The 22,077-nt window shown below is 36.7% G+C and overlaps 1 protein-coding gene across 2 annotated transcripts in view; it reads left to right on the top strand.

Annotated features, from left to right (window-relative positions):
• CTNNA2 (catenin alpha 2) overlaps positions 1-22,077 on the top strand; it is a 1,184,370-nt gene that overhangs the window by 1,150,318 nt on the left and 11,975 nt on the right. Inside the window, exon 18 of one of the 2 annotated variants that reach the window (XM_059079035.2) lies at positions 392-535. The exons of the other annotated variant lie outside the window; for it this stretch is intronic. Coding sequence (XP_058935018.1) covers positions 392-535 — 144 coding nt within the window. The remainder of the gene's footprint in view (positions 1-391; positions 536-22,077) is intronic. 2 annotated transcript variants of the gene reach the window in all.

Raw genomic sequence — 22,077 nt, 5'->3', positions numbered from 1 at the left:
CCGTTCCAGGCGTTAAGAGCTTCAGCCCTTGCTTTCTGTCTTGGTGATCTTCAATGCTTTAAATAGGGGGTTCATCCCCTTTGAACCCCACTACAATTGTCCCTTACAATGCCTGACGAGGCGGGATGCTGCTTCATCCTCCTTCTCCCAGACAGTCCATTTATCTGTTCAAGAGAGCCAATGAGGAATCCAAATGGCCGGACTGCTTAATATCACGGAGGCCCACCCATATCTCTTTCAGTACGTAATACCTTCATAAGCCTCTTTCTCCCAATTACCCATTCCCTCTTCCACCTCCCTAATCCCTTCCCAATAGGGTACGTTTTTTTTTTTTTTTTTTTTCTCTTGCTCTCTCTCTCACTCTCTCTTTTCTGTATCTCTCGGAAATCAGACAGGAGTTCAGAGCACTTTCACTACCTTTTATGAGGTAGATTGTGATGTCATAGATGGGGGCAGGGCTAGTCAACTTTCTACCCACCTCCCAACCTGTGCTGAGGGAGCTCCGATCGGGTGTGGAAGCAGTGATTCTTCCATGGTGAGTAACTTTGCTTTCTGATCTAACCTGTCTCATTGTAAACCTTAATTTTGAAAGCAGGGGGATGGGGTTTCAAGGAAGTAAAGTTGTGACCAATCAAGCCCTCTTTACTTACTATTAACCAACTTTGGGCAAAGGATCTACTTATTTATTCTTTATTTAAGTCAAAAATTCCACAACACAGATGTACTCTTCAAGCATGATCTAAACTTGAGAAGTTGAAAATGGTATTTTCATTCCTTTATTTCTCATTCTTTCTTCCCATTGGGACTGAAAGTCATTGCATATGTGGAATGAATCCATTCTGTAGTCTTTTAGTGAGCTTTCTATAAAGGAAGGCTAGTTAGGAAAGTGTATTCTTCTTCATTTGAAAGATTTCAGGATCACAGAATATCCTTTATTAACATTTAGCCAGAGAATCAATCTGCTCTTCTAAAATTGTAGAGTAAAACTGTGAAGAAACTGATACATAAGAATTATCAACAAACTTGGTTCTGATATAAACAAATGAAAACTTTCAAATGCAAAAGCTAAACTATTTATTAAAAAAAAAAGAGTCATCACTCTTGCAAGATTAAGGGTGCATCCATTTCAATGTGTCTCAACCAAATTTGCTACCTTTTTGTTGCATGTCATAACAATGATGCCGTTTTATAGGATTTCTTGGTAAAGAGCTGTGAAAAACCACAGTTCTTTGTTTCATTTGGGTTTCTATTATCACTGATTAATCCTTTTATATGCCATAGTATTTAGAAAGAAAAGATCAACTGGAGTGAGTGTGTTCCTTCATTTTCCTTGTTCTCTCCTGTGTACCTATTAAAATGGTTAAAATGTCAACTTTTATATTAGAGGGCAAAGAAGGTTCATGGAGATGGTTACATCTTTAAGGGATGTCGAAGCATCAGGGTGGATGTTTTTAAAAAGGTTTGACCATCAGAATGTGAGGCCCGTTACTTTTCATGGGGTGGGATTAAAAGCATTCTAGTTTGAATCATAGGTATTATGAAATGTGTTAAGCGGGTATCATTCATTTTTTCAAATCCCTAGTTAACTAGGTATGTATGGATATTGGTATTAGAGAATTGGGGTAGTTTAAAAGGAGGAGTCCTTTTTTTTTCCCCAATGTTCAAATGTTTTAATGGCCTTTAGATTATGCACATGGAGCATATATTCGATTACATTATCTATTAACGTTCAGAAAGAGAAATGCTACTTGTATCTCAGTCTGTATACTCCACACTGACTTTTCTACTCAAGAGGATTGTATTAAATTGTTTACGTTTTACTTCCTTGCTAGATCTTAAGCTCAGTGAAGGGACCAAACCTCATATAGTCAATGCTGTTTAGATTTGTCCCCAAATTAAAAATTCTTGGACACCATAAGGAGGAGTCCTTTCTCATCAGTAGCTCTTCTGTTACATGTAGAGCCTCTATCCTTCCCCCACAAGGGCTCTCTCCCCCTTTTCATTACCTGGGGTGGAGTGGTATCATGACTGCTGAAGTTATTTTCCCACCTAAGTTTTCTAACCTAAAGAAGCGACTGTAACGGTAGAGATTTCAGGCACAATAAGGAGAAATAGAGTCATAACTGGCCCATAGGAAGATTTAGGTGATAATCACCTGCAGTCAACTTAATATTGCCATGTGGGTAACAATGCCAAAGTCTCATATGTTGAGTGATTCCTCTCCAGTCTCTGACCTACCTTCCATTAAAAGTGCTAAACCCTGGAAACCCAGGTAGAAGTTAACCTTCAGTGCCAGAAAAATCCGATATCTAATCATAGCTCAAGTTTTTAATGTCTTTTGTCAACCCCTCATACAGCTGCCAGGTAAGAAATGCTCATATTTTACAAACCCTTGGAATACAATCATCTTTAAAATTCATGAGTTAAGAATGGTTGTGTTGTGTGCTTGTGCAAATTCAGAGAATCTATCATGGAATGCATTGTGCATGCACTTGTATACCCTCATGTGCATGTTTCATTTATAGTGGTGTTCAGTGTTTTTATCTCCATTTTGTATGTATTTGAATTATAATTTAAAATACATACATATATTGTGCTCCAAACAAAAGAGTGAGATAAAACAGAAGTTGCTTAATCTGGGGTCTGAACACTGGTGCACTAGTCCTTTTTCTGTCAGTGGCTAATTAAGTAACTCAAAGTAAGTTACTTAGATCTCTTGGGTCTCAGTTTTCTCATCTCTAAAATGATGATAGATGATTTAAAGGATATATTCTAAAGTAATCCTGCTCTAAAATTCTATCATAAAACGATATATTTTTGAAGAACCGGTTTATGGGGAAAAAAGATTGTATAGTTGATGAGACCTAATTTTTGTAGTTGACATAGAGTTAGTTTTTCAAACTAGAAAGAAAATTTCAGTCCAAACTAGTCTTAGAATGTACTCTATATCTGATGTAGTATTATTTGGTTAATGATGTTAGTGGGTCCTGTTCTTTTAAGTTGACAATATCAAGCCCATGATGATTAGCTGTGTGTTGATTTGGAAGACTGATTTGTTTTTTAGCTCCATAATTTTATGTTATTCTGATTATTTGAGATAAAGAAAATATCCTCATCCACTAGGTAATAGATGGAGCTAGGCCTCATTGGGACTCTCAAATTCAAAATTATTTATGCAGTATTGCAGGAATTCCCTTGTGCTGTTGGGAAGAGTTCATGAGTAAGGAATTGGTGGTTACTGAGCTATGTGCTATGAAGGATAAAAGACATGTAAGCCCTGTCTCCTACTCTTGAGGAATGTGCAACATTTTGGGGAGTCTGGACACATGTCAAGTGACGACTTAAAAGTGAATACAGTAAGTGTCAGAGTGGTCTGGGGTAGACCGGATTGTACTGGGAAGGTGAGAAGCTGTGAGAAGCTGAGGCCTTCATCTAACTTTGAACAGTGTGATTTAGATTTGTGTTGTTTGTGTGTACATAATGAGGGCAGGTCAGCAAGCCCACAGAATTGTAAATGTTGCAGATGCTATCTTGTGTTTAGAAATGCCACGTATCGAAATCAAAAGTCTTCGCTAAGAGTCCAACCCCATACCTTCCCAGAGCCCCTCTACCCTTAATTATATGCTGAATTTATAATATATGAAGAGGAGGCGGCAAGTGACTGACTTGTAATGATTATTAAAATATAATCAGGCAGCTATTTTCTTAGTTACACAAGAGGTCACATGATCACTCACAGCCACAGCTGAGGAAGAGAAATAAATAAAAGGAAGGAATTATGGACAGAAGGAGGCTCTAGCTCTGGGACATTGTGGTTTTCTGAAGAAGGTGGAAATGGATTATCATTTGGACAATCAAAGGGATTATCATTGACAGGTTTAGAAACATTAGATGGTCTTGGAAATGCCCATAAGCTAATGAGAATCCATGTAACCAGAGTGATTTTCCAAAGCAAATGGAAGTTTCTTGCACTGAATAGGAATCATGTCAGACTCTGCTCTCAAAGAGACAATGATTATGCAAGTCTCTTTCCCTAATACACTAGGAAAGAGGTTATTGATTTGGGCATGACTTACCCACTTTGACAAAGCACACTTAGGTTTGAAAGCCTCTCCATTGCTGTAGATTCACAGATAATTTTCAGTGTATACGTTGTATCACTTAGAGAGCACTGTTTTTGTATTTCTTGCCATCCATGTTACTACTTTGGCTTTTCTAACAGACAGAAGTTCTGTGAATAGACCTGCTTCATTACCTATCCCAGATTCTAAGGACTTGGTTTACATCATCCAGTGAATGTTTTGTAATTTTCTATCATGACATAAAAAATAATTTCTAGAATATATTATCTCAGGAAATCACTTTCAAAAGCTAAATTGTCTATATGGGAATAATGAAGTAGTATGATCAAGGTCAGTTTTACAAAGCAAGGAATGTTCTCTTAGAACAAATTTTCCCCAAAAGTTGAAGTAGAACTTCCATAAATTTTTGTGGAACAATCTAGCCTATTAAAGGAAGTTAAAGATATTACAATTATGTTTGTCCCAAGAGAACAACAACAAGGATGGCAACTCTTCGTCTCCTCCCCCAAAATGTCCCTAGAGGTAATTTTAGAAATAGAAGTTCAGTTAGATTTATAATTCAACAAACAATTATTGAGTAAATAACATGTGATATTCACTGTCTTATGGATGGACATGGAAGTAGCAATGGAAAACAGACACATAATCAGTAACTGTGATAGATGATAATAATCACTCTAACAGAAATATATACAAAGTGATATGGGCATTCCTGTAGAGAAGGGGAAGAGAAAGCTTCATAAATGGGACAATATCTTTGAGTCTTCACAGATAAATGGATAGGAGCTTAAAATAGATGAGGAGAGAAATGACTATCCCAGAAGAGGTACAGAATGTCCATAATATTGAGGTATAGATGTATTCTATGCTGACCAGACCTGAAAATCTCAGAGATGGGTGGAAAGATGGAGAAGAATCAAAGGTGAAATAAGAAAGGTAGGTGGGCACTGGATATCAAATAAAATTTTATGACCTATTCTAATTTTAGTGAGTATCTCTCAAAATGGTCAGAGGATCATCTGCATGCCAAATGCAGAAAGAGGTGGGAGGAGACTGTTAAAATGCAGAATCCTGGACCAGGCTGCAGGCCCCTTGAATCAGGACTGTAGGGATTATGTAGGTTCTTGTACTTAACCCCACCTTCGACATGCCAGGTGATCCATTTTTACACCAAAGTTTCAGAATCTCTACAAGGCAACAGAATTGACTCATGGTTTCTATGTTCTTGGAAGAAGAATCAAAAAAAAAAAAAAAAAAAAAGAAAGAATTAAAATATTAAGAATAAAAGATTTGGAAAAATAGGATAAAGGTAAGATAAGAATGTTCCTGAGAAAGTTGGTTTAAATTTCTGTTAAGTGTAAAAATAAAGTTTCTAAGAATGGTGGGTTTTAAGTATAAAGAATTACTAAGTGTTGCTAAGAAATATAGCTTGAAGAAAAGGCATGCAACTATAAACATTTAAGGGACCATCTAGTTCTTTCATCATCATGGTCCAATGCAGGGAGTTAATCAAGTTCAGAGCTAACTTGTTCTATAGCTCCCAACTCGTGTCAAGAGAAAGGATAGAGACAACACTGCAGAGCCATATTTATTTCTGCTTGGTATTCTTTGGTAGAGCTATTTGACTGCTTTTTAATTTAATTAGGTGAACTCATTAAAAAATATTTATATATGTATATATTCCCATCATGATGAGAAAATCAAGCTTTCAAGCCAATGTAGGGTCTATGGTCTATGTTGAAAAATATTAATAACATAACTATATATTTCAATAAACAATCTTTCAGAAGTGCTCATTTTTTTCTATATATATATATATTTTTCATGTACAATAGCCATTATCCTACAACCACCAGTCTGTGTAGAGAGTTATACAAATGTTCAAAGAAGAGGGAGGCACTAGAGAGGTATTTTACATTTGACTAAGACATGAGAATGAACCCTGGTCTGGAAGAAGGTGGCCCTCTTATCACAGCAAGGAGGGTCAGTTCTGGATTTAACCCTCTAATTGCTTTGCATACAGTTCTCTTCCAGATTGCCAGAATCTTCTCTATTTTTTATTTGAAAATTTCATTGTTTATAAGTTGAGAAATGATAGAGAATCTTGCTTTTTCTTCATATACATCTCTCTGCAGGTAATAGCAATAACTGCTTTGGTAGAGCTGGTGATACTGGCATATTCTAGAAGCACTTGATTGGTAGGATGCCAGTGCCTGCCATTAATTGAGCAAATTAGTTTCAGCATGTTGATTTAAAAGAAAAAAAAATGATTTTTAAAATTCTTACAGATTTTTTTAAACCAATCACATGTAGCTCTGTCATTGGGCCTTTATTACACCAACCCAGCCAAACATAACCTTGGGTGGTTCTTAGAAATCTGACACGCAAAGTTATTTACCTTAAGGCCTAGCATTTTACCTGAGTAAAAACCAAGCCAGAGAACAGTGATAGCCACATGGTTTTGATGTCAGAGATCTGAAAAATAAGTTACAGAATATCATGTTCTCCCAAGTATGATGAGAAGCCATTGGAGTAACCTGAGCATGTGGCTGACAGGATCTTGGTGCTCCAGACTAGTGTCAGGCCTAAGCCTCTGAGGTGGGAGAGCCAAGCTCAGGACACTGGACCACAGAAACCTCCCAGCCCCACATAATATCAATTGGTAAGAGCTCTCCCAGAGAGCTCCATCTCAACACTAAGACCCAGGTGAACCCAAGGGCCAGCAAGCTCCAGTGCTGGATACCCCATGCCAAACAACTAGCAAGACAGGAACACAACCCCACCCATTAGCAGAGAGGCTGCCTAAAATCATAATAAGTTCACAGACATCCCAAAACACACCACCGGATGCAGTCCTACCCACCAGAAAGACACGATCCAGCCCCACCCACCAGAACACAGGTACCAGTCCCCTCCACCAGGAAACCTACACAAGCCACTGAACCAACCTCACCCACTGGGGGTAGACACCAAAAACAACAGGAACTATGAACCTGCAGCATGGAAAAAGGAGACTCTAAACACAGTAAGTTGAACAAAATGAGAAGACAGAAAAAGACACAGCAGATGTAGGAGCAAGGTAAAAACCCACCAGACAAAAAAAAATGAAGAGGAAATAGGCAGTCTACCTGAAAAAGAATTCAGAGTAATAATAGTAAAGGGGATCCAAAATCTTGGAAATAGAATGGAGAAAATACAAGAAACGTTTAACAAGGACTTAAAAGAATTAAAGAACAAACAAAAGAATGATTAACAACACAATGAATGAAATTTAAAATTCTCTTGAAGGAATCAACAGCAGAATTATGGAGACAGAATGGATATGTGACTTGGAAGGTGAAATCGTGGAAATAATTACTGCAGAGAAGAATAAAAAAAAAAAAGAAAGAAAAGAAAAGAACTAAGGACAGTCCCAGAGACCTCTGGGACAACATTAACCACACCAACATTTGAATTATGGGTGTCGCAGAAGACGAAGAGAAAAAGAAAGTGTCTGAGAAAATATTTGAAGAGATTATAGTTGAAAACTTCCCTGACATGGGAAAGGAAATAGTCAATCAAGTCCACGAAGAGCAGAGAGTCCCATACAGGATACATCCAAAAAGAAACATGACAAGACACATATTAACCAAATTATCAAAAATTAAATACAAAGAAAAAATATTAAAAGCAGCAAGGGAAAAGCAACAAATAACATAAAAGAGAATCCCCATAAGGTTAAGAGCTGACCTTTCAGCAGAAACTCTGCAAGCTAGAAGGGAGTGGCCCGACATCTTTAGAGTGATGAAAGGGAAAAACCTACAACCAACATTACTCTACCCAGCAAGGATCTCATTCAGATTTGACAGAGAAATTAAAATCTTTACAGACGAGGAAAAGCTAAGAGAATTCAGCACCACCAAACCAGCTTTACAACAAATGCTAAAGGAACTTCTTTTAGGCAGGTAACACAAGAGAAGGAAAATACCTACAAAAACAAACCAAACAAATTAAGAAAATGGTAACAGGAACATGCATATTGATAATTACCTTAAATGTAAATGGATTAAATGCTCCAACCAAAAGACACAGACTGACGGAATGGATACAAAAACAAGCCCCTTATATATGCTGTCTACAAAGGACTCACTTCAGATCTAGGAACAGATACAGACTGAAAGTGAGGGGATGGAAAAAGATATTCCATGCAAATGGAAATCAGAAGAAAGCTGCAGTAGCAATTCTCGTATCAGACAAAATAGACTTTAAAATAAAGCCTATTACAAGAGACAAAGAAGGACACTGCATAATGGTCAAGGGATCAATCCAAGAGGAAGATATAACAGTTGTAAATATTTATGTACCCAACATAGGAGTACTTCAATACATAAGGCAAATGCTAACAGCCATAAAAGGGGAAATAGATGGTAACACAATAATAGTAGGGGACTTTAACACCACACTTTCACCAATGGACAGATCATCCAAAATGAAAATAAATAAGGAAACACAAGCTTTAAATGACACATTGAACAAGATGGACTTAATTGATATTTATAGGACATTCCATCCAAAAACAACAGAATACACTTTCTTCTCAAGTGATCATGGAACATTCTCCAGGACAGATCATATCATGGGTCACAAATCAATCCTTGGTAATTAAGAAAATTGAAATCTTATCAAGTATATTCTCCAACCACAATGTTATGAGACTAGATATCAATTACAGGAAAAATAATTTAAAAAATACAAACACATGGAGGCTAAAGAATACAATGCTAAATAACCAAGAAATCACTGAAAAAAACAGAGGAAATGAAAACACGATGACCCAAAAGCTATGGGATGCAGCAAAAGTGGTTCTAAGAGGGAAGTATATAGCAATACAATCCTACCTCAAGAAACAAGAAAAATCTAAAATGAACAACATAAACTTACACCTAAAGAAATTAGAGAAGAAGAAGAACAACAACAAAAAAACCAAAATTAGCAGAAGGAAAGAAATCATAAAGATCAGATCAGAAGTAAATGAAAAAGAAATGAAGGAAACAATAGCAGAAATCAATAAAACTAAAAGTTGGTTCTTTGAGAAGGTAAACAAAATTGATAAACCATTAGCCAGACTTATCAAGAAAAGAAGGGAGAAGACTCAAATCAACAGAATTAGAAATGAAAAAGGAGAAGTAACAACTGACACTGCAGAAATACAAAAGATCATGAGAGATTACTACAAGCAACTCTATGCCAATAAAATGGACAACCTGGAAGAAATGGACAAATCCTTAGAAAAACACAACCTTCTGAGTCTGAACCAAGAAGAAATAGAAAATATAAACAGACCAATCACAAGCACTGAAATTGAAACTGTGATTTAAAATCTTCCAACAAACAAAAGCCCAGAACCAGATGGCTTCACACACGAATTCTATGAAACAGTTAGAGAAGAGCTAACACCTATGCTTCTCAAACTCTTTCAAAATATAGCAGAGAGAGGAACACTCCTAAACTCACTCTATGAGGCCACCATCACCCTGATACCAAAATCAGACAAAGATGGCACAAAGAAAGAAAACTACAGGCCAATATCACTGATGAACATAGATGGAAAAATCATTAACAGGATACTAGCAAGCAGAATCCAACAGCACATTAAAAGGATTATACAGCATGATCAAGTGGGGTTTATCCCAGGGATGCAAGGAGTCTTCAATATATGCAAATCAATCAGTGTGATACACCATATTAACAAATTAAAGGATAAAAGCCATATGATCATCTCAATAGATGCAGAAAAAGCTTTCAACAAAATTCAAAACCCATTTATGATAAAAATACTCCATAATGTAAGCATAGAGGGAACCTACCTCAACATAATAAAAGCCATATATGACTAACCCATAGCCAACATTGTTCCAAATGGTGAAAAACTGAAACCATTTCCTCTGAGATCAGGAACTAGACAAGGTTGCCCACTCTCACCACTATTGTTCACATAGTTTTGGAAGTTTTAGCCACAACAATCAGAGAAGAAAAAGAAATAAAAAGAATCAAAATTGGAAAAGAAGAAGTAAAACTGTCATTGTTTGCAGATGACATGATAGTATACCTAGAGAATCCTAAAATTGCTACCAGAAAACTACTAGAGCTAATCAAAGAATTTGGTAAAGTAGCAGGATGCAAAATTATTGCATAGAAATCTCTTGCATTCCTTTACACTAACAATGAAAAATCAGAAAGAGAAATTAAGGAAACAAATCCCATTTACCATTGCAACAAAAAGAATAAAATACCTAGGAATAAACCTACATAAGGAGACAAAAACCTGTATACAGAAAACTATAAGACACTGAAGAAAGAAATTATAATAATACAAACAGATGGAGAGATATACCATGTTCTTGGATTGGAAGAATCAACATTGTGAATGTGACTATACTACCTAAAGCAATCTACAGATTCAATGCAATCACTATCAAACTACCAATGGCATTTTTCACAGAAGTAGAACAAAAAATTGCACAATTTGTATGGAAACACATAAGACCCCCCAATAGCCAAAACAATCTTGAGAAAGGAAAAGGGAGCTGGAGGAATCAGGCTCCCTGACTTCAGACAATACTCCAAAGCTACAGTAATGAAGACAGTATGGTACTGGCACAAAAACAGAAATATAGATCAATGGAACAGAATAGAAAGCCCAGAGATAAATCCACGCACATATGGTCACCTTATCTTTGATAAAGCAGACAAGAATATACCATGGAGAAAAGACAGCCTCTTCAACAAATGTTGCTGCAAAAACTGGACAGCTACATGTAAAAGAATGAAATTAAAACATTCCTTAACACCATGTACAAAAATAAGCTCAAAATGTATGAAAGACCTAAATGTAAGGTTGCACACTATAAAACTCTTAGGGGAAAACATAGGCTATGACATAAATCACAGCAAGATCCTTTTCAACCCACCTCCTAGAGAAATGGAAATAAAAACAAAAATAAACAAATGGGACCTAATGAAAGCATTTCCACAGCAAAAGAAACCATAAACAAGATGAAAAGACAACCCTCAGAATGGGAGAAAATATTTGCAAACAAAGCAACTGACAAAGGATTAATTTTCAGAAAATATAAGCAGCTTATATGGGTCAATATCAAAAAGCAAGAAACCCAATCCAAAAATGGGCAGAAGAGCTAAATAGACATTTCTCCAAAGAAGATATACAGATTGTCAAGAAACACATGAAAGGATGGTCAACATCACTAATTGTTAGAGAAATTCACATGCAAACTACAGTGAGGTACCCCCTACCCTGATCAGAATGGCCATCATCAAAAAAATCTAGAAACAATAAATGCTGGACAGGGTGTTCAGAAAAGGGAACCCTCTTGCCCTTTTGGTGGGAATGTAAATTGATATAGCCACTATGGAGAACAGTATGGATGTTCCTTAAAAAGCTAAAAATAGAACTACCATATGACCCAGCAATCCCACTACTGGGCATATACCCTGAGAAAACCATAATTCAAAAAGAGTCATGTACCACAATGTTCATTGCGGCACTATTTACAATAGCCAGGACATGGAAGCAACCTAGGTGTCCATCGTCAGATGAATGGATAAAGAAGATGTGGCACATATATACAATGGAATATTACTCAGCCATAAAAAGAAATGAAACTGAGTTATTTGTAATGAGGTGGATAGACCTGGAGTCTGTCATACAGAGTGAAGTAAGTCAGAAGGAGAAAAACAAATACCGTATGCTAACACATATATATGGAATCTAAAAAAAAAAAAAAAAAATGTCATGAAGAGATTAGTGGTAGGACGGGAATAAAACACAGACCTACTAGAGCATGGACTTGAGGATATGGGGAGGGGGAAGGGTAAGCTGTGACGATGTGAGATAGTGGCAGGGACATATACACACTACCAAATGTAAATTAGATAGCTAGTGGGAAGCTGCAGCATAGCACAGGGAGTTCACCTCTGTTCTTTGTGACCACCTAGAGGGGTGGGATAGGGAGGGTGAGAGGGAGGGTGATGCAAGAGGGAAGAGATATGGGGACATATGTATATGTATAACTGATTCACTTTGTTGTAAAGGAGAAACTAACACACTATTGTAAAACAGTTATACTCAAATAAAGATGTTTAAAAAAAAAAAAAAAAAGAGTCATGTACCACAATGTTCACTGCAGCACTATTTACAATAGCCAGGACATGGAAGCAACCTAAGTGTCCATCATCAGATGAATGGATAAAGACGATGTGGCACATATATACAATGGAATATTACTCAGCCATAAAAAGAAAGGAAATTGAGTTATTTGTAGTGAGGTGGATGGACCTAGAGTCTGTTATACAGAGTGAAGTAAGTCAGAAAGAGAAAAACAAATTCTGTATGCTAACACATATATATGGTATCTAAAAAAAAAAAAAAAATGGTTCTGACGAACCTAGGGCAGGACAGGAATAAAGACACAGACAAAGAGAATGGACTTGAGGACACAGGGAGGGGGAAGGTTAAGCTGGGACAAAGTGAGAGAATGGCACTGACATATATACACTACCAAATGTAAAACGGATAGCTATTGGGAAGAAGCTGCATAGCACAGGGAGATCAGCTCGGTGCTTTGTGACCACCTAGAGGGGTGGGGTAGGGAGGGTGGGAGGGAGATGCAAGAAGGAAAGGTTATGGGGATATATGTATATATATATAGCTGGTTCACTTTGTTGTATGGCAGAAAATAGCATAGCACTGTAAAGCAATTATACTCCAATAAAGATGTTAAAAATAATAATATCATGTTCTCTTAAGGTAGATGTTAAAATTATAAGCAAGGTATTGGTATTCAATGTGAATTTGGAAACCAAGTCTGTCTTTTATCATCTGGGTGACATTGGGTAACATTGCTAATCTCTGAGCTTTTGCTTTTGATTTAGAAATTGGAATAGTAATACCACTTTGAGGGACAACAGGATGATTGCATGTAGTAAATGCCTCAATTATTATTAAACTAAGATACATTGAGGGCTTAGCATGTTCCACGCACCGTGCTAAGCATCTGAAATGCACTCTGCAATGTGTTTTCAAAATTCTGTGGAAGAGATACTGTCATCCCCATTAAAAATATTAGGAAACCGAGGTTCAGAGAATTTAAATAACTTCCTGGAGGTTACAGAGTTAGTGGTTGATATACTGTAGTGCTTCCAGGAAGCATCTCTTGATATTCTCCCACAGCACGTTGTGTTTTCTATCATTCCTGGTATGGAATGCAGTATAGGAACTTATTTAATTATATATATATATCCCTAGCTAGTCTGTGAGCTCCATAAGGATAGGGAATGTGTCTGAATGTTCTTAATTTTTCCCCTGATTTCTTGCACACTGAGCACATAATGTGTGCTTAATACATTAGCTTCTTGGCCATTCCTTTTTCCATTGTAGTAAGTTATCACACTGAAAAATCCTAGTAAATGATTCTGAAGTCTATCATTCATTCGTGCTTGCATTCATTTATTCCCACATGAAAACACCTGAGTTTATTTTAAATACTAGATTTCAAAGTAAATTGTCTACCTAAGATTTAGGGCCCAAAATCAAGCAATTAATTTTTTTAGCTAACTTAATTTTTGTAGTTTACTTTGTTATATTTACTAGTACTTTAAGTAGACTAACAAAAGAAAAAAGGTTATGGTATGGAAACATATAGAATTTCTTTCAAAACAGCTGAATTAATCAAATTAATCATTTATTTTAAAAAAGGAATTTAAAGTAAGGGCCAAAGTGACATGGTTTGTTTCATTTGCCCTCCCACGTGAAGGTTAAGATATATTAAAATGTTAATTATATTTAGATGTGAAATATGACTTTTTAATTAAGTATCCTAAATTATTAATGTCCAATAATAGTATTTATAATTCATGTATTTTAATTAAATTTAGATTCAGCTACATATGATAAAACATCAAATATTTATTTCTCTCTCACATACAATAAGTCTATAGGTGGTTCAGGGCTGGTATAGTAATCTCAGAGTCATCAAGGACCCAGACTCCTCTGACTTTATGTTCTGTTCCACTTGGTATGAGGCTTCTGTTCTCAAGTTCATCTTTGAACTTGAGAAGTGCTCCATCTTCCCATTTCCCATACAAGAAGAAGAAAAGAGGTGAGAGGGCAAACTAGTGTGCTTCCTAGTAGCTGTGTTAGCACCCTTTAAAATATTTCCCAGGAACATCTGTACCCCTACCCCAATTATTTCTACGTATATCATAGGACAAATCTGAAAAAAAATGGGAAGAATTGGGCATGGAGTGACAGTTCTTACCCATCTGTACTCTCCATTCAGTGGCACACAAACTGAATTCTGACTTCTGGTAGTTGCTTGATCCAGCTGAGCCCCATTTTTCTCAAGTGTAAAGTGAAAATTACATTAGTATCTACTTCATTGCATTGTTTTTAGTGTTAATGTGTTAATGTGTGCCACAGACCTAGTACAAGGCCCAGAATGTAGAAGTACCAAATAAATCAGTAGCAAACTTTATTTTTCATTACCTTGTCTCTTCCCAAAGATGATGGTCTTTTTGATGATGTAGGTTCCCTCTTGCCCTCTTTCATCATGTCTACCAATCAAGCCATTGGATATACAGTAGTGAACAACCAGCCAAAGTCTCTGCCCTCATAGAAATTGCAATTTTTTTGTCATTGAGAGTCCTGAAGGAATTACTACAGAGAGGTGATAGCTGAAAATATAGAAGGGAATAACTTCAACAGAGAAGTGAAGTAGTGATTCTTATATTTCAATCTGTAGAAGAACCACATGGGTAGCAAATAAAAATGGAGATTCCTAGGTTTTCCCTTCACAGTTCTGAAGCTCACACCTGAGATCAGGAATCTGTATTCTATTTCTAAACATTCTGGATGCAGATACTCATGGATCACACTTGGAAAAATACTGGTCTAGGAAGGAGGGAGGAGTGAGGCTATGGTGAGAGCTTCCCAGGGCTTTAAGTCAGTTTCGACCCTTTCTTAGACCTCATGGCTTGTCTCATTAGGCTATTTCATTCTAGCTTAGTCTAAATAATTCTTAGTTGTGAGAAGTTGTTGTGGTTGTTCACTGTATAGGACGTTTGGCAAGATCACTGGCATTTCCCCACTAGATTCCTGTAGTGGGGAAATTGCCCCAGATGAGAACCATAGGTCTGGTTGAAATCTCGATTTTTCACCTAGAATATACATACTATTTGAAATGGAGCCTTTTATTTCTTCCCTCTGGAAGGGTGGAAGATGGCAGATACAATGGTTCCAGATTCATCTGCCAAATGCCCATTCATAGCCTGGCATCGGGGTGTGGGTGTGCACTTTTCTAAAAGTGAGACTCCTGAGAACCCATCACGGTCATCCTCTGGCCATAACCTTCATACACCTTTTAAAGATCTCCATCCATCTTCCTTCTTGGTTACCCCAGGTATTCCTGTCTTAGAGATACAGGCATTTCTACTCTCAAAGGCAATTAAGGCCTCTGATAAGAATTGTTTAAAAGAAAGTTAAGTGAATTGATTCAGTTTCTCGTTTTTTACAAACAAGGGTATTGAGTTTAAAACAATTCAATTGTTTTTATAACACCTTTTTTTGTTAAACAAAACATTTTCACATAATTACTTTATTCTCTCTGTATACTTTTTAATCCTTGTATGATGAGATAGATAATAAGTACCTTTTTAAAAATAAGGGAAAAAACCAAAGTGATAATTTATATTTTTTCCTTCAAAAATAATATTAAGAAATGCATCAGGCCAATGGTCTCCTTGAGATTCAAATTAATTATGTGGTTGTTTTTGAGGTAATATTTATGATGAGTAACTGCAATGCTGAAATTAGTGCTAACTGAGTCCTTGAAACCAAGCAAATTATAGGTAGACATTAAATATATTTCATAGTTTAGCATTAATTCTTTTTAAAGAGAAGGTTGGAGAGCTGTAACAGGTGGTGACTCTAGATGAAACAGAGATCACTCTTTCTTTCAAAGGTGTAGTTGTAGTGTATTTGAAATATTTACCATGGCAATTTTTAGTGTATCAGGTAAAGAAATAATGAGGTAGCCTTTACATCTTATAATAAATATGGAGGTGATTTAACTTTGTCAAAGGCTAGATTCCCAGGGACTCCAAGATAGGGATTGTGCCTTGAGGAAACTTTCCTCTTAATATTAAGTATGATTTTCAGTAGGGGCAAGATACTGTATCAGACTCTCTCCAACACTTTAATGTTTATCTTTTTTCGCTGGTTAAAAGTTGTCACTTTCTTGGAAGTTTACAAAGTGCTTTTTTTTTTTTTTTTCAGAGAAGTTTTCCAATTTCATAGATTTGAGCCTTGCTTTCAAAGGAACCACTAATATCTTTTCTATGATTTTTGGCAATACTGTTATGCATGTCCAGTCTTTTGAGGATACTTTGTCCTTTAATCTGTGGTTTTGAAAGTTTCTTGTATAGCTCAACCTCTTTTGCAAGAGAACAGACAATATGTTGTCCATCCGTAGAGGTTCTTTGTTGGACCAAAGAAATAATGTTTCCAGTTTTAGATTGAAGGGAACCCTCCGGTGTTTTTGCTGTATTTTTCCTAAAGTACTCACTCCAGGAGAAACAGATTATAAGGTTCCAAACCAGGCCAAGCCCTGGCAGACACTTGTAAGGGGACATATTCTAGGTTCTCAGGGGAACCACCTTAAATGCTCTTTATTTCTTATTTTATTCAAAAGTAATTGGAGCTGCAGTGTGTTATTAAATACACTACACCTGGGAACAGAAGTCATACACTTAAAATTCCTGGTAATTGTCTTATTAGCTAGCAAGTTACTTTTCTTTAAGCCTCCATTCCCTCATGTATTGAACAGTAAGGATAAAGGGATATATCATTTGGGGGGGGGATAGAGTGAAGATTAAGTGATGTAAAATATTGGCTGGGATGCTCAATATGTATTGAATCTGGAAAATATCCAAAGTGCATTAACCCAATACAGAGAAGTATTAGTCAAATTTTATCAGTAGGCTGCTCTTACAGATCAGTTTAAGAGGCAGCCTGAACTAAGAATCCATCACCCAACTGACTAAACACTGGGGACGTATATACCCAGGTCCTACTGTGGCTTATGTGGTGCTAGCCTTTGTGGAGAACATGACAATAAAGGGCCAGGAAGTACTTGTTCATAAATAGCAAGAAGTCTAGTTCTGAGACAAGACTTTCACATGCACACAAAGTCTCTGAAGACAAAGCAGCAAATAAGTGACTAATTATTTCATCCTAGCAAGAAATGTAACAGGAATTGAGCTGCAATCACCAAGGTTTGCTCCATGGATGCTCATATTACAAGAATGGTTTATCTTTATTTTTTGGCTGACCTTTATTTCTTTTAGGAATGCACCCCACAGTCAGTTTTTGGGTCCCCAATAGCAGGTTCCTCTGTTACATTTATTTTGAGAATCGTATTTCCTGATCATTCTCCAAAAAAAGGGAAAAATTAGATTGTAACTAGACCACCTCACCCATATTTCAGCCCTAGTCATCCCCACTGCCAGGTGGAGAAAGAAAGCTTACCTCATTTTGGAAGGACCTTGTTCTTGTCTTGTTAAGGCTTATGGTACTCTCACCCTGGGCGTCTATTGGAATACCCTTCCCTGTGCAGACTTTCTTGGGCCTGAGTTACCCAGGTGGTCCAATAATATGATGAAGATTCTGAAAGGACTCACCCAAGGTACCCAGAACTTATGTAATAATCTTTTATTGTGACATACTTATTTAAAATTTTTTAAAGTTTACTTTTAAAACTGGTGAAAATATATTGGTATTTATAACCCCCTTTTACAGTTGAAGAAGCAGAAGCTCAGAGAGGTTACAAGAGTACACCAAACTTTCCTAGTCAGCAACTAGCACAGCCAAGATTAGAACCAATTTCTCTTTGTGCTGTTGTGCTTTGTGCATTTGAAGGATGTTGCTTGTCCCTGTCCCCCTTAGACTAGTAGTTGAACAAGAAATACAGGATATAGTATCAATCAGATAGTATACATGATGGTAACAACTAATACATGTTGTGTTCTTAAAAACTATGTCAGCCTTACATCATATCATGGTGCCCATTGTGTGGTTGAGTAAAAGGCTTTGTTGTAGAAATTTAGAATAAAAAAGTTTTTTCATAAACTTTGTGTAAATAACAAGTGGTATATGTGGTGGCTAGTGGGAAGGAGAATTAGATGTTGTATTTGATCAAGTTTTCTTTGAAAATGTAAGTGACTTTTTAGTGGCTAGCAAGAAAACCAGTAAGTAGATGAAGTCCTTACTATGTGCCTAATTCATATCTCATGTGAATCGTGATTGCAGGACTGTAAGTTGGGGTGACCTTTTATTACTTTATGACTTAAGGAAATCCATCTCATTACTGCTTGGTCACATGATTCACATTTATGAATAGTTAAAAACCACCATAACTCATACTGAGCTCCAGATAAATGGAAACAATAGCCAGGAATAGAGAGTTCGGGGCAGGAAAACACTAAGGTGGATTTGCCTGGTCAAAGAAGATTGCATGTAATGTGTCATGTGGGTAAACTGAAGCTGAGTTCTACCAGATATGAGTTTGTGAACCCAAGTTCACGAAGAACTTAATTTTTCTCTATTTCCTTGTATGTAAAGAACGAATGATGGTATCTATCTTATACATCTTAGAGATCATTTATTAAGACCCCAGAACTATACCTAGCAAACACAGCTCAGTGCTTCACAGATGCTGATACTGTTAATGAGAGAGATGATCCTTAAAGAAAGCCCAGTATTTTATACACAGAAAGTAATAAACACAAATAATTGAATTATGGATGTTTTGTGAGCAAAGGATGATCCTGAAGCCATACCACTGAGGGCACAGTGAGAGGAAGAGGTCATAAGATTTGTATTGTAGCTAGATAACATTTACTTTGTATATTATGTCCATAAATCCCACTGTCCTGCTAATATTTTACCTTTGGGTACTCTTCCATGGAAGAATAAACAGATTGATGGCATGGGGAGTTGGGTACTGAACCAAGCATTGTTCCCTACCTTTACATCTTTGGACAAGCTTTGTTGTCTCTTACTTCCTCATCCGTAAAGTTGCAATTATTCAACAACATTCAGCAGATATTTATGGAAGACCCATATGCTAGACACTGTTTTAGGTGTTTGGGATATAGCTGGGGGTGAGGGACAATAAACCCGTGAAGAAAATATTTGTTAGATGGCGACGAGTGTATGAAGAAATATTAAAATGGAAAGAGGAGGGATTAAGGGTGGGAATGGAGTTGCAATTTGGAAAGAGAAGTTTTCACTGAGATACTGATATTTGATTAAATATCTGATGGAGTTTAGCGACCAAGCTTTACAGGTATCTGGGGGAAAAGCGTTCTAGGCAGAAGAAAAAAGTATAAAGACACTGAAGGGCAGGCATGACTGGTATGTCTGAGCAATATTAAATACATTTATTTATTTATTTATTTATTTATTTATTTATTTATTTATTTATTTTTGGCTACGTTGGTTTTTTGTGCTGTGTGTGGGCTTTCTCTAGTTGCGGCAAGAGGGGCTACTCTTCGTTACAGTTTGAGGGCTTCTCACTGCGGTGGCTTCCCTTGTTGTGAAGCATGGGCTCTAGGCACATGGACTTCATTAGTTGTGGCACGTGGGCTCAGTAGTTGTGGCTCAGGGGCTCTAGAGCACAGGCTCAGTAGTTGTGGCACATGAGCTTAGTTGCTCCGTGGCATGTGGTATCTTCCTGGACCCGGGCTCAAACCCGTGTCCCCTGCCTTGGCAGATGGATTCTTAACCACTGCACCAGCAGGGAACTCCCCAAGAGACCAATATCTAGTAGTGGAGTGAACAACAGAAAAATCAGAACTACTGGTAACCAGATTTTATGACCTTGAAGGCCACTGTGATAGTTTTGGATTTTACTCAGATTGAGATGGGGCACCATTGGACGATGTTGAGAAGAAAAGCGATATTATTTGAGTTTATGTAACAGGACTATTCTGGCTCCTGTTACAGGGAGGAAAGAGTGAGGAGCAAGGAAACTAGTTAGGGGAAGATATTGAAACAATCTAACAAGAGATTCTGATGGGGCTTAGCCATGGTGGTAATAGTGGAGAAAGTGAGAAAAGCTCAAATATTGGATATATTTCAAAGATGCTGCTGACAGACTATGATGGCAGATTGGATGCTGGGTCAGAGAGAACAAGGTGTAATATAAAATTCTGGGTTTTTAACCTAAACAGTTGGAAGAATTGTGTTGTCAATAACTGAGACTAAGAAGACAGTGGGAAGAGCAGGTAGCTCATACTTGTCTCTGGAATGTGGGGAAGAGTCATTAAGAAAAGTCTGCAGAAGCTTAAGTTATTCTCTAAATGTTGAGAGGTCTTTGTGAAAGTAACAACTTTTGCAAGAACCTGAAGTAGGATCCAGATGGAAGTTAAATACTTACAACTCATTGTGTTCTAAGATCGGAAAACTTTACCTGAATCAGTGACAATGTACACAGTGAACAATTGGAAATTAATTAAATATGTGATGAAACTGCTGGTGAGTTTACATCTCACAATGAGAAAAGTAGTGGCCAGGAAAAAAGAAAAATATTTGGAGAGTATTATTCTATGTCTACTCAAAGAATGTTTCAAAGTAGTCAGAAAAATGTATTCAATTATGAAAAGCCATGGGTCAACTGCTCAAATTTAAAATTAATTTAATTAAAATTACTGACTTTAAAAAATGTATTATACTGAAGACCTCTCATGAGCCCTTGAAGAATGATATCCATTTCTTTTTGTTGTTATTCTCATTTCTGTAATAAAAGTTGAAATTTTAGGTTGATGTGAATTATTTTATATAATTACATATATTTCTAAGATTTCACATCAGTTTTCTGCATTATATTTGAGAGGTTATTCTTTATGAATTGTACAAGGATAACAATATGCTAATGAGGGAGAAACAATATTAATACACCCCTGTTAATCAAAGCATAGCCTTTGGGGGTAGGGTTCGAAGGCCCATAGTGGATATGGTAAATGGGTTTAATCTTGATTGCTCACTCTCATCAATTGCTAGTGATGGACTGAGATGTATTTTGAGAAGAATTCTGAGATCTTGTCCAGGATCAATAGAACAAAGGACTGTTATTGACTGGACGTGCCTGATAAAGGTACCAATGAAGAAATGGTAGCAAGTATGTCACACATCAACCATCCTTGCCTTCACTAAAAGAGGCATTTCTAGAAGAGGCTTGGAGCATTGACAAGTATGGCTTGTTTAAAGGTTACCCATTCTGTTTATGTTTTGTTTTGTTTGTTTGTTTGTTTGTTCTTTTGCACCTAACCTACTTCTTGGTACCTCCTGGCCTTTCCAGACTGTAGCCTAGGCAATGTCCTCTCTTTATAGTTTGACTTTTAATTATCCTGGATTTTTTGGTTAGTCTATTTTCAATACCTGGCCTTTGCTAATTTATTTGGTTAATAAATATGAGCAAAATATAACCAAAGGCAGTAAGATTGGTATGCTTATGTTTTGGGAAGCTGGGTGGATGAAACTTTCAAACAGCCCCAAAGAATATGTAGATTCAACACTGTGAGTCTATTGATGGGTTAAGATAATGAGATAAGCTGATCTCAGTTGAAGACAGCAGGTGTTAGGTTCAATGGGCTAAAAATTTTAAATAGCCCATTTTATAGAACAATAGGTTTAAAACTTTAGGAAACAAATCTAAGAAAACCAACTGTATTTTGATGGAGTTGAAGCACAGGGCTTGGGAGGTTGATCTTCAGTGTTTCATGTGCAGAAGAGGGAACTGTGTTTGAGGTAGCTTAGGACACTCTCAGCTGGTTTCTGACAACAATATAAGAGTTGAATTAATTAGTCTGTTGAACTTCCCAGGTAACATTATTATGTTTTTCAATAAGAAATATCTAGAAATAATATCTTAACCAAAAC

The sequence above is a fragment of the Kogia breviceps genome, chromosome 11 (genome assembly GCF_026419965.1).
Source record: "Kogia breviceps isolate mKogBre1 chromosome 11, mKogBre1 haplotype 1, whole genome shotgun sequence".
NCBI classification, from domain to species: domain Eukaryota; kingdom Metazoa; phylum Chordata; class Mammalia; order Artiodactyla; family Physeteridae; genus Kogia; species Kogia breviceps.
Note: the sequence above shows the minus strand (reverse complement) of the source record. Positions and strands in the feature narration are given on the sequence as shown.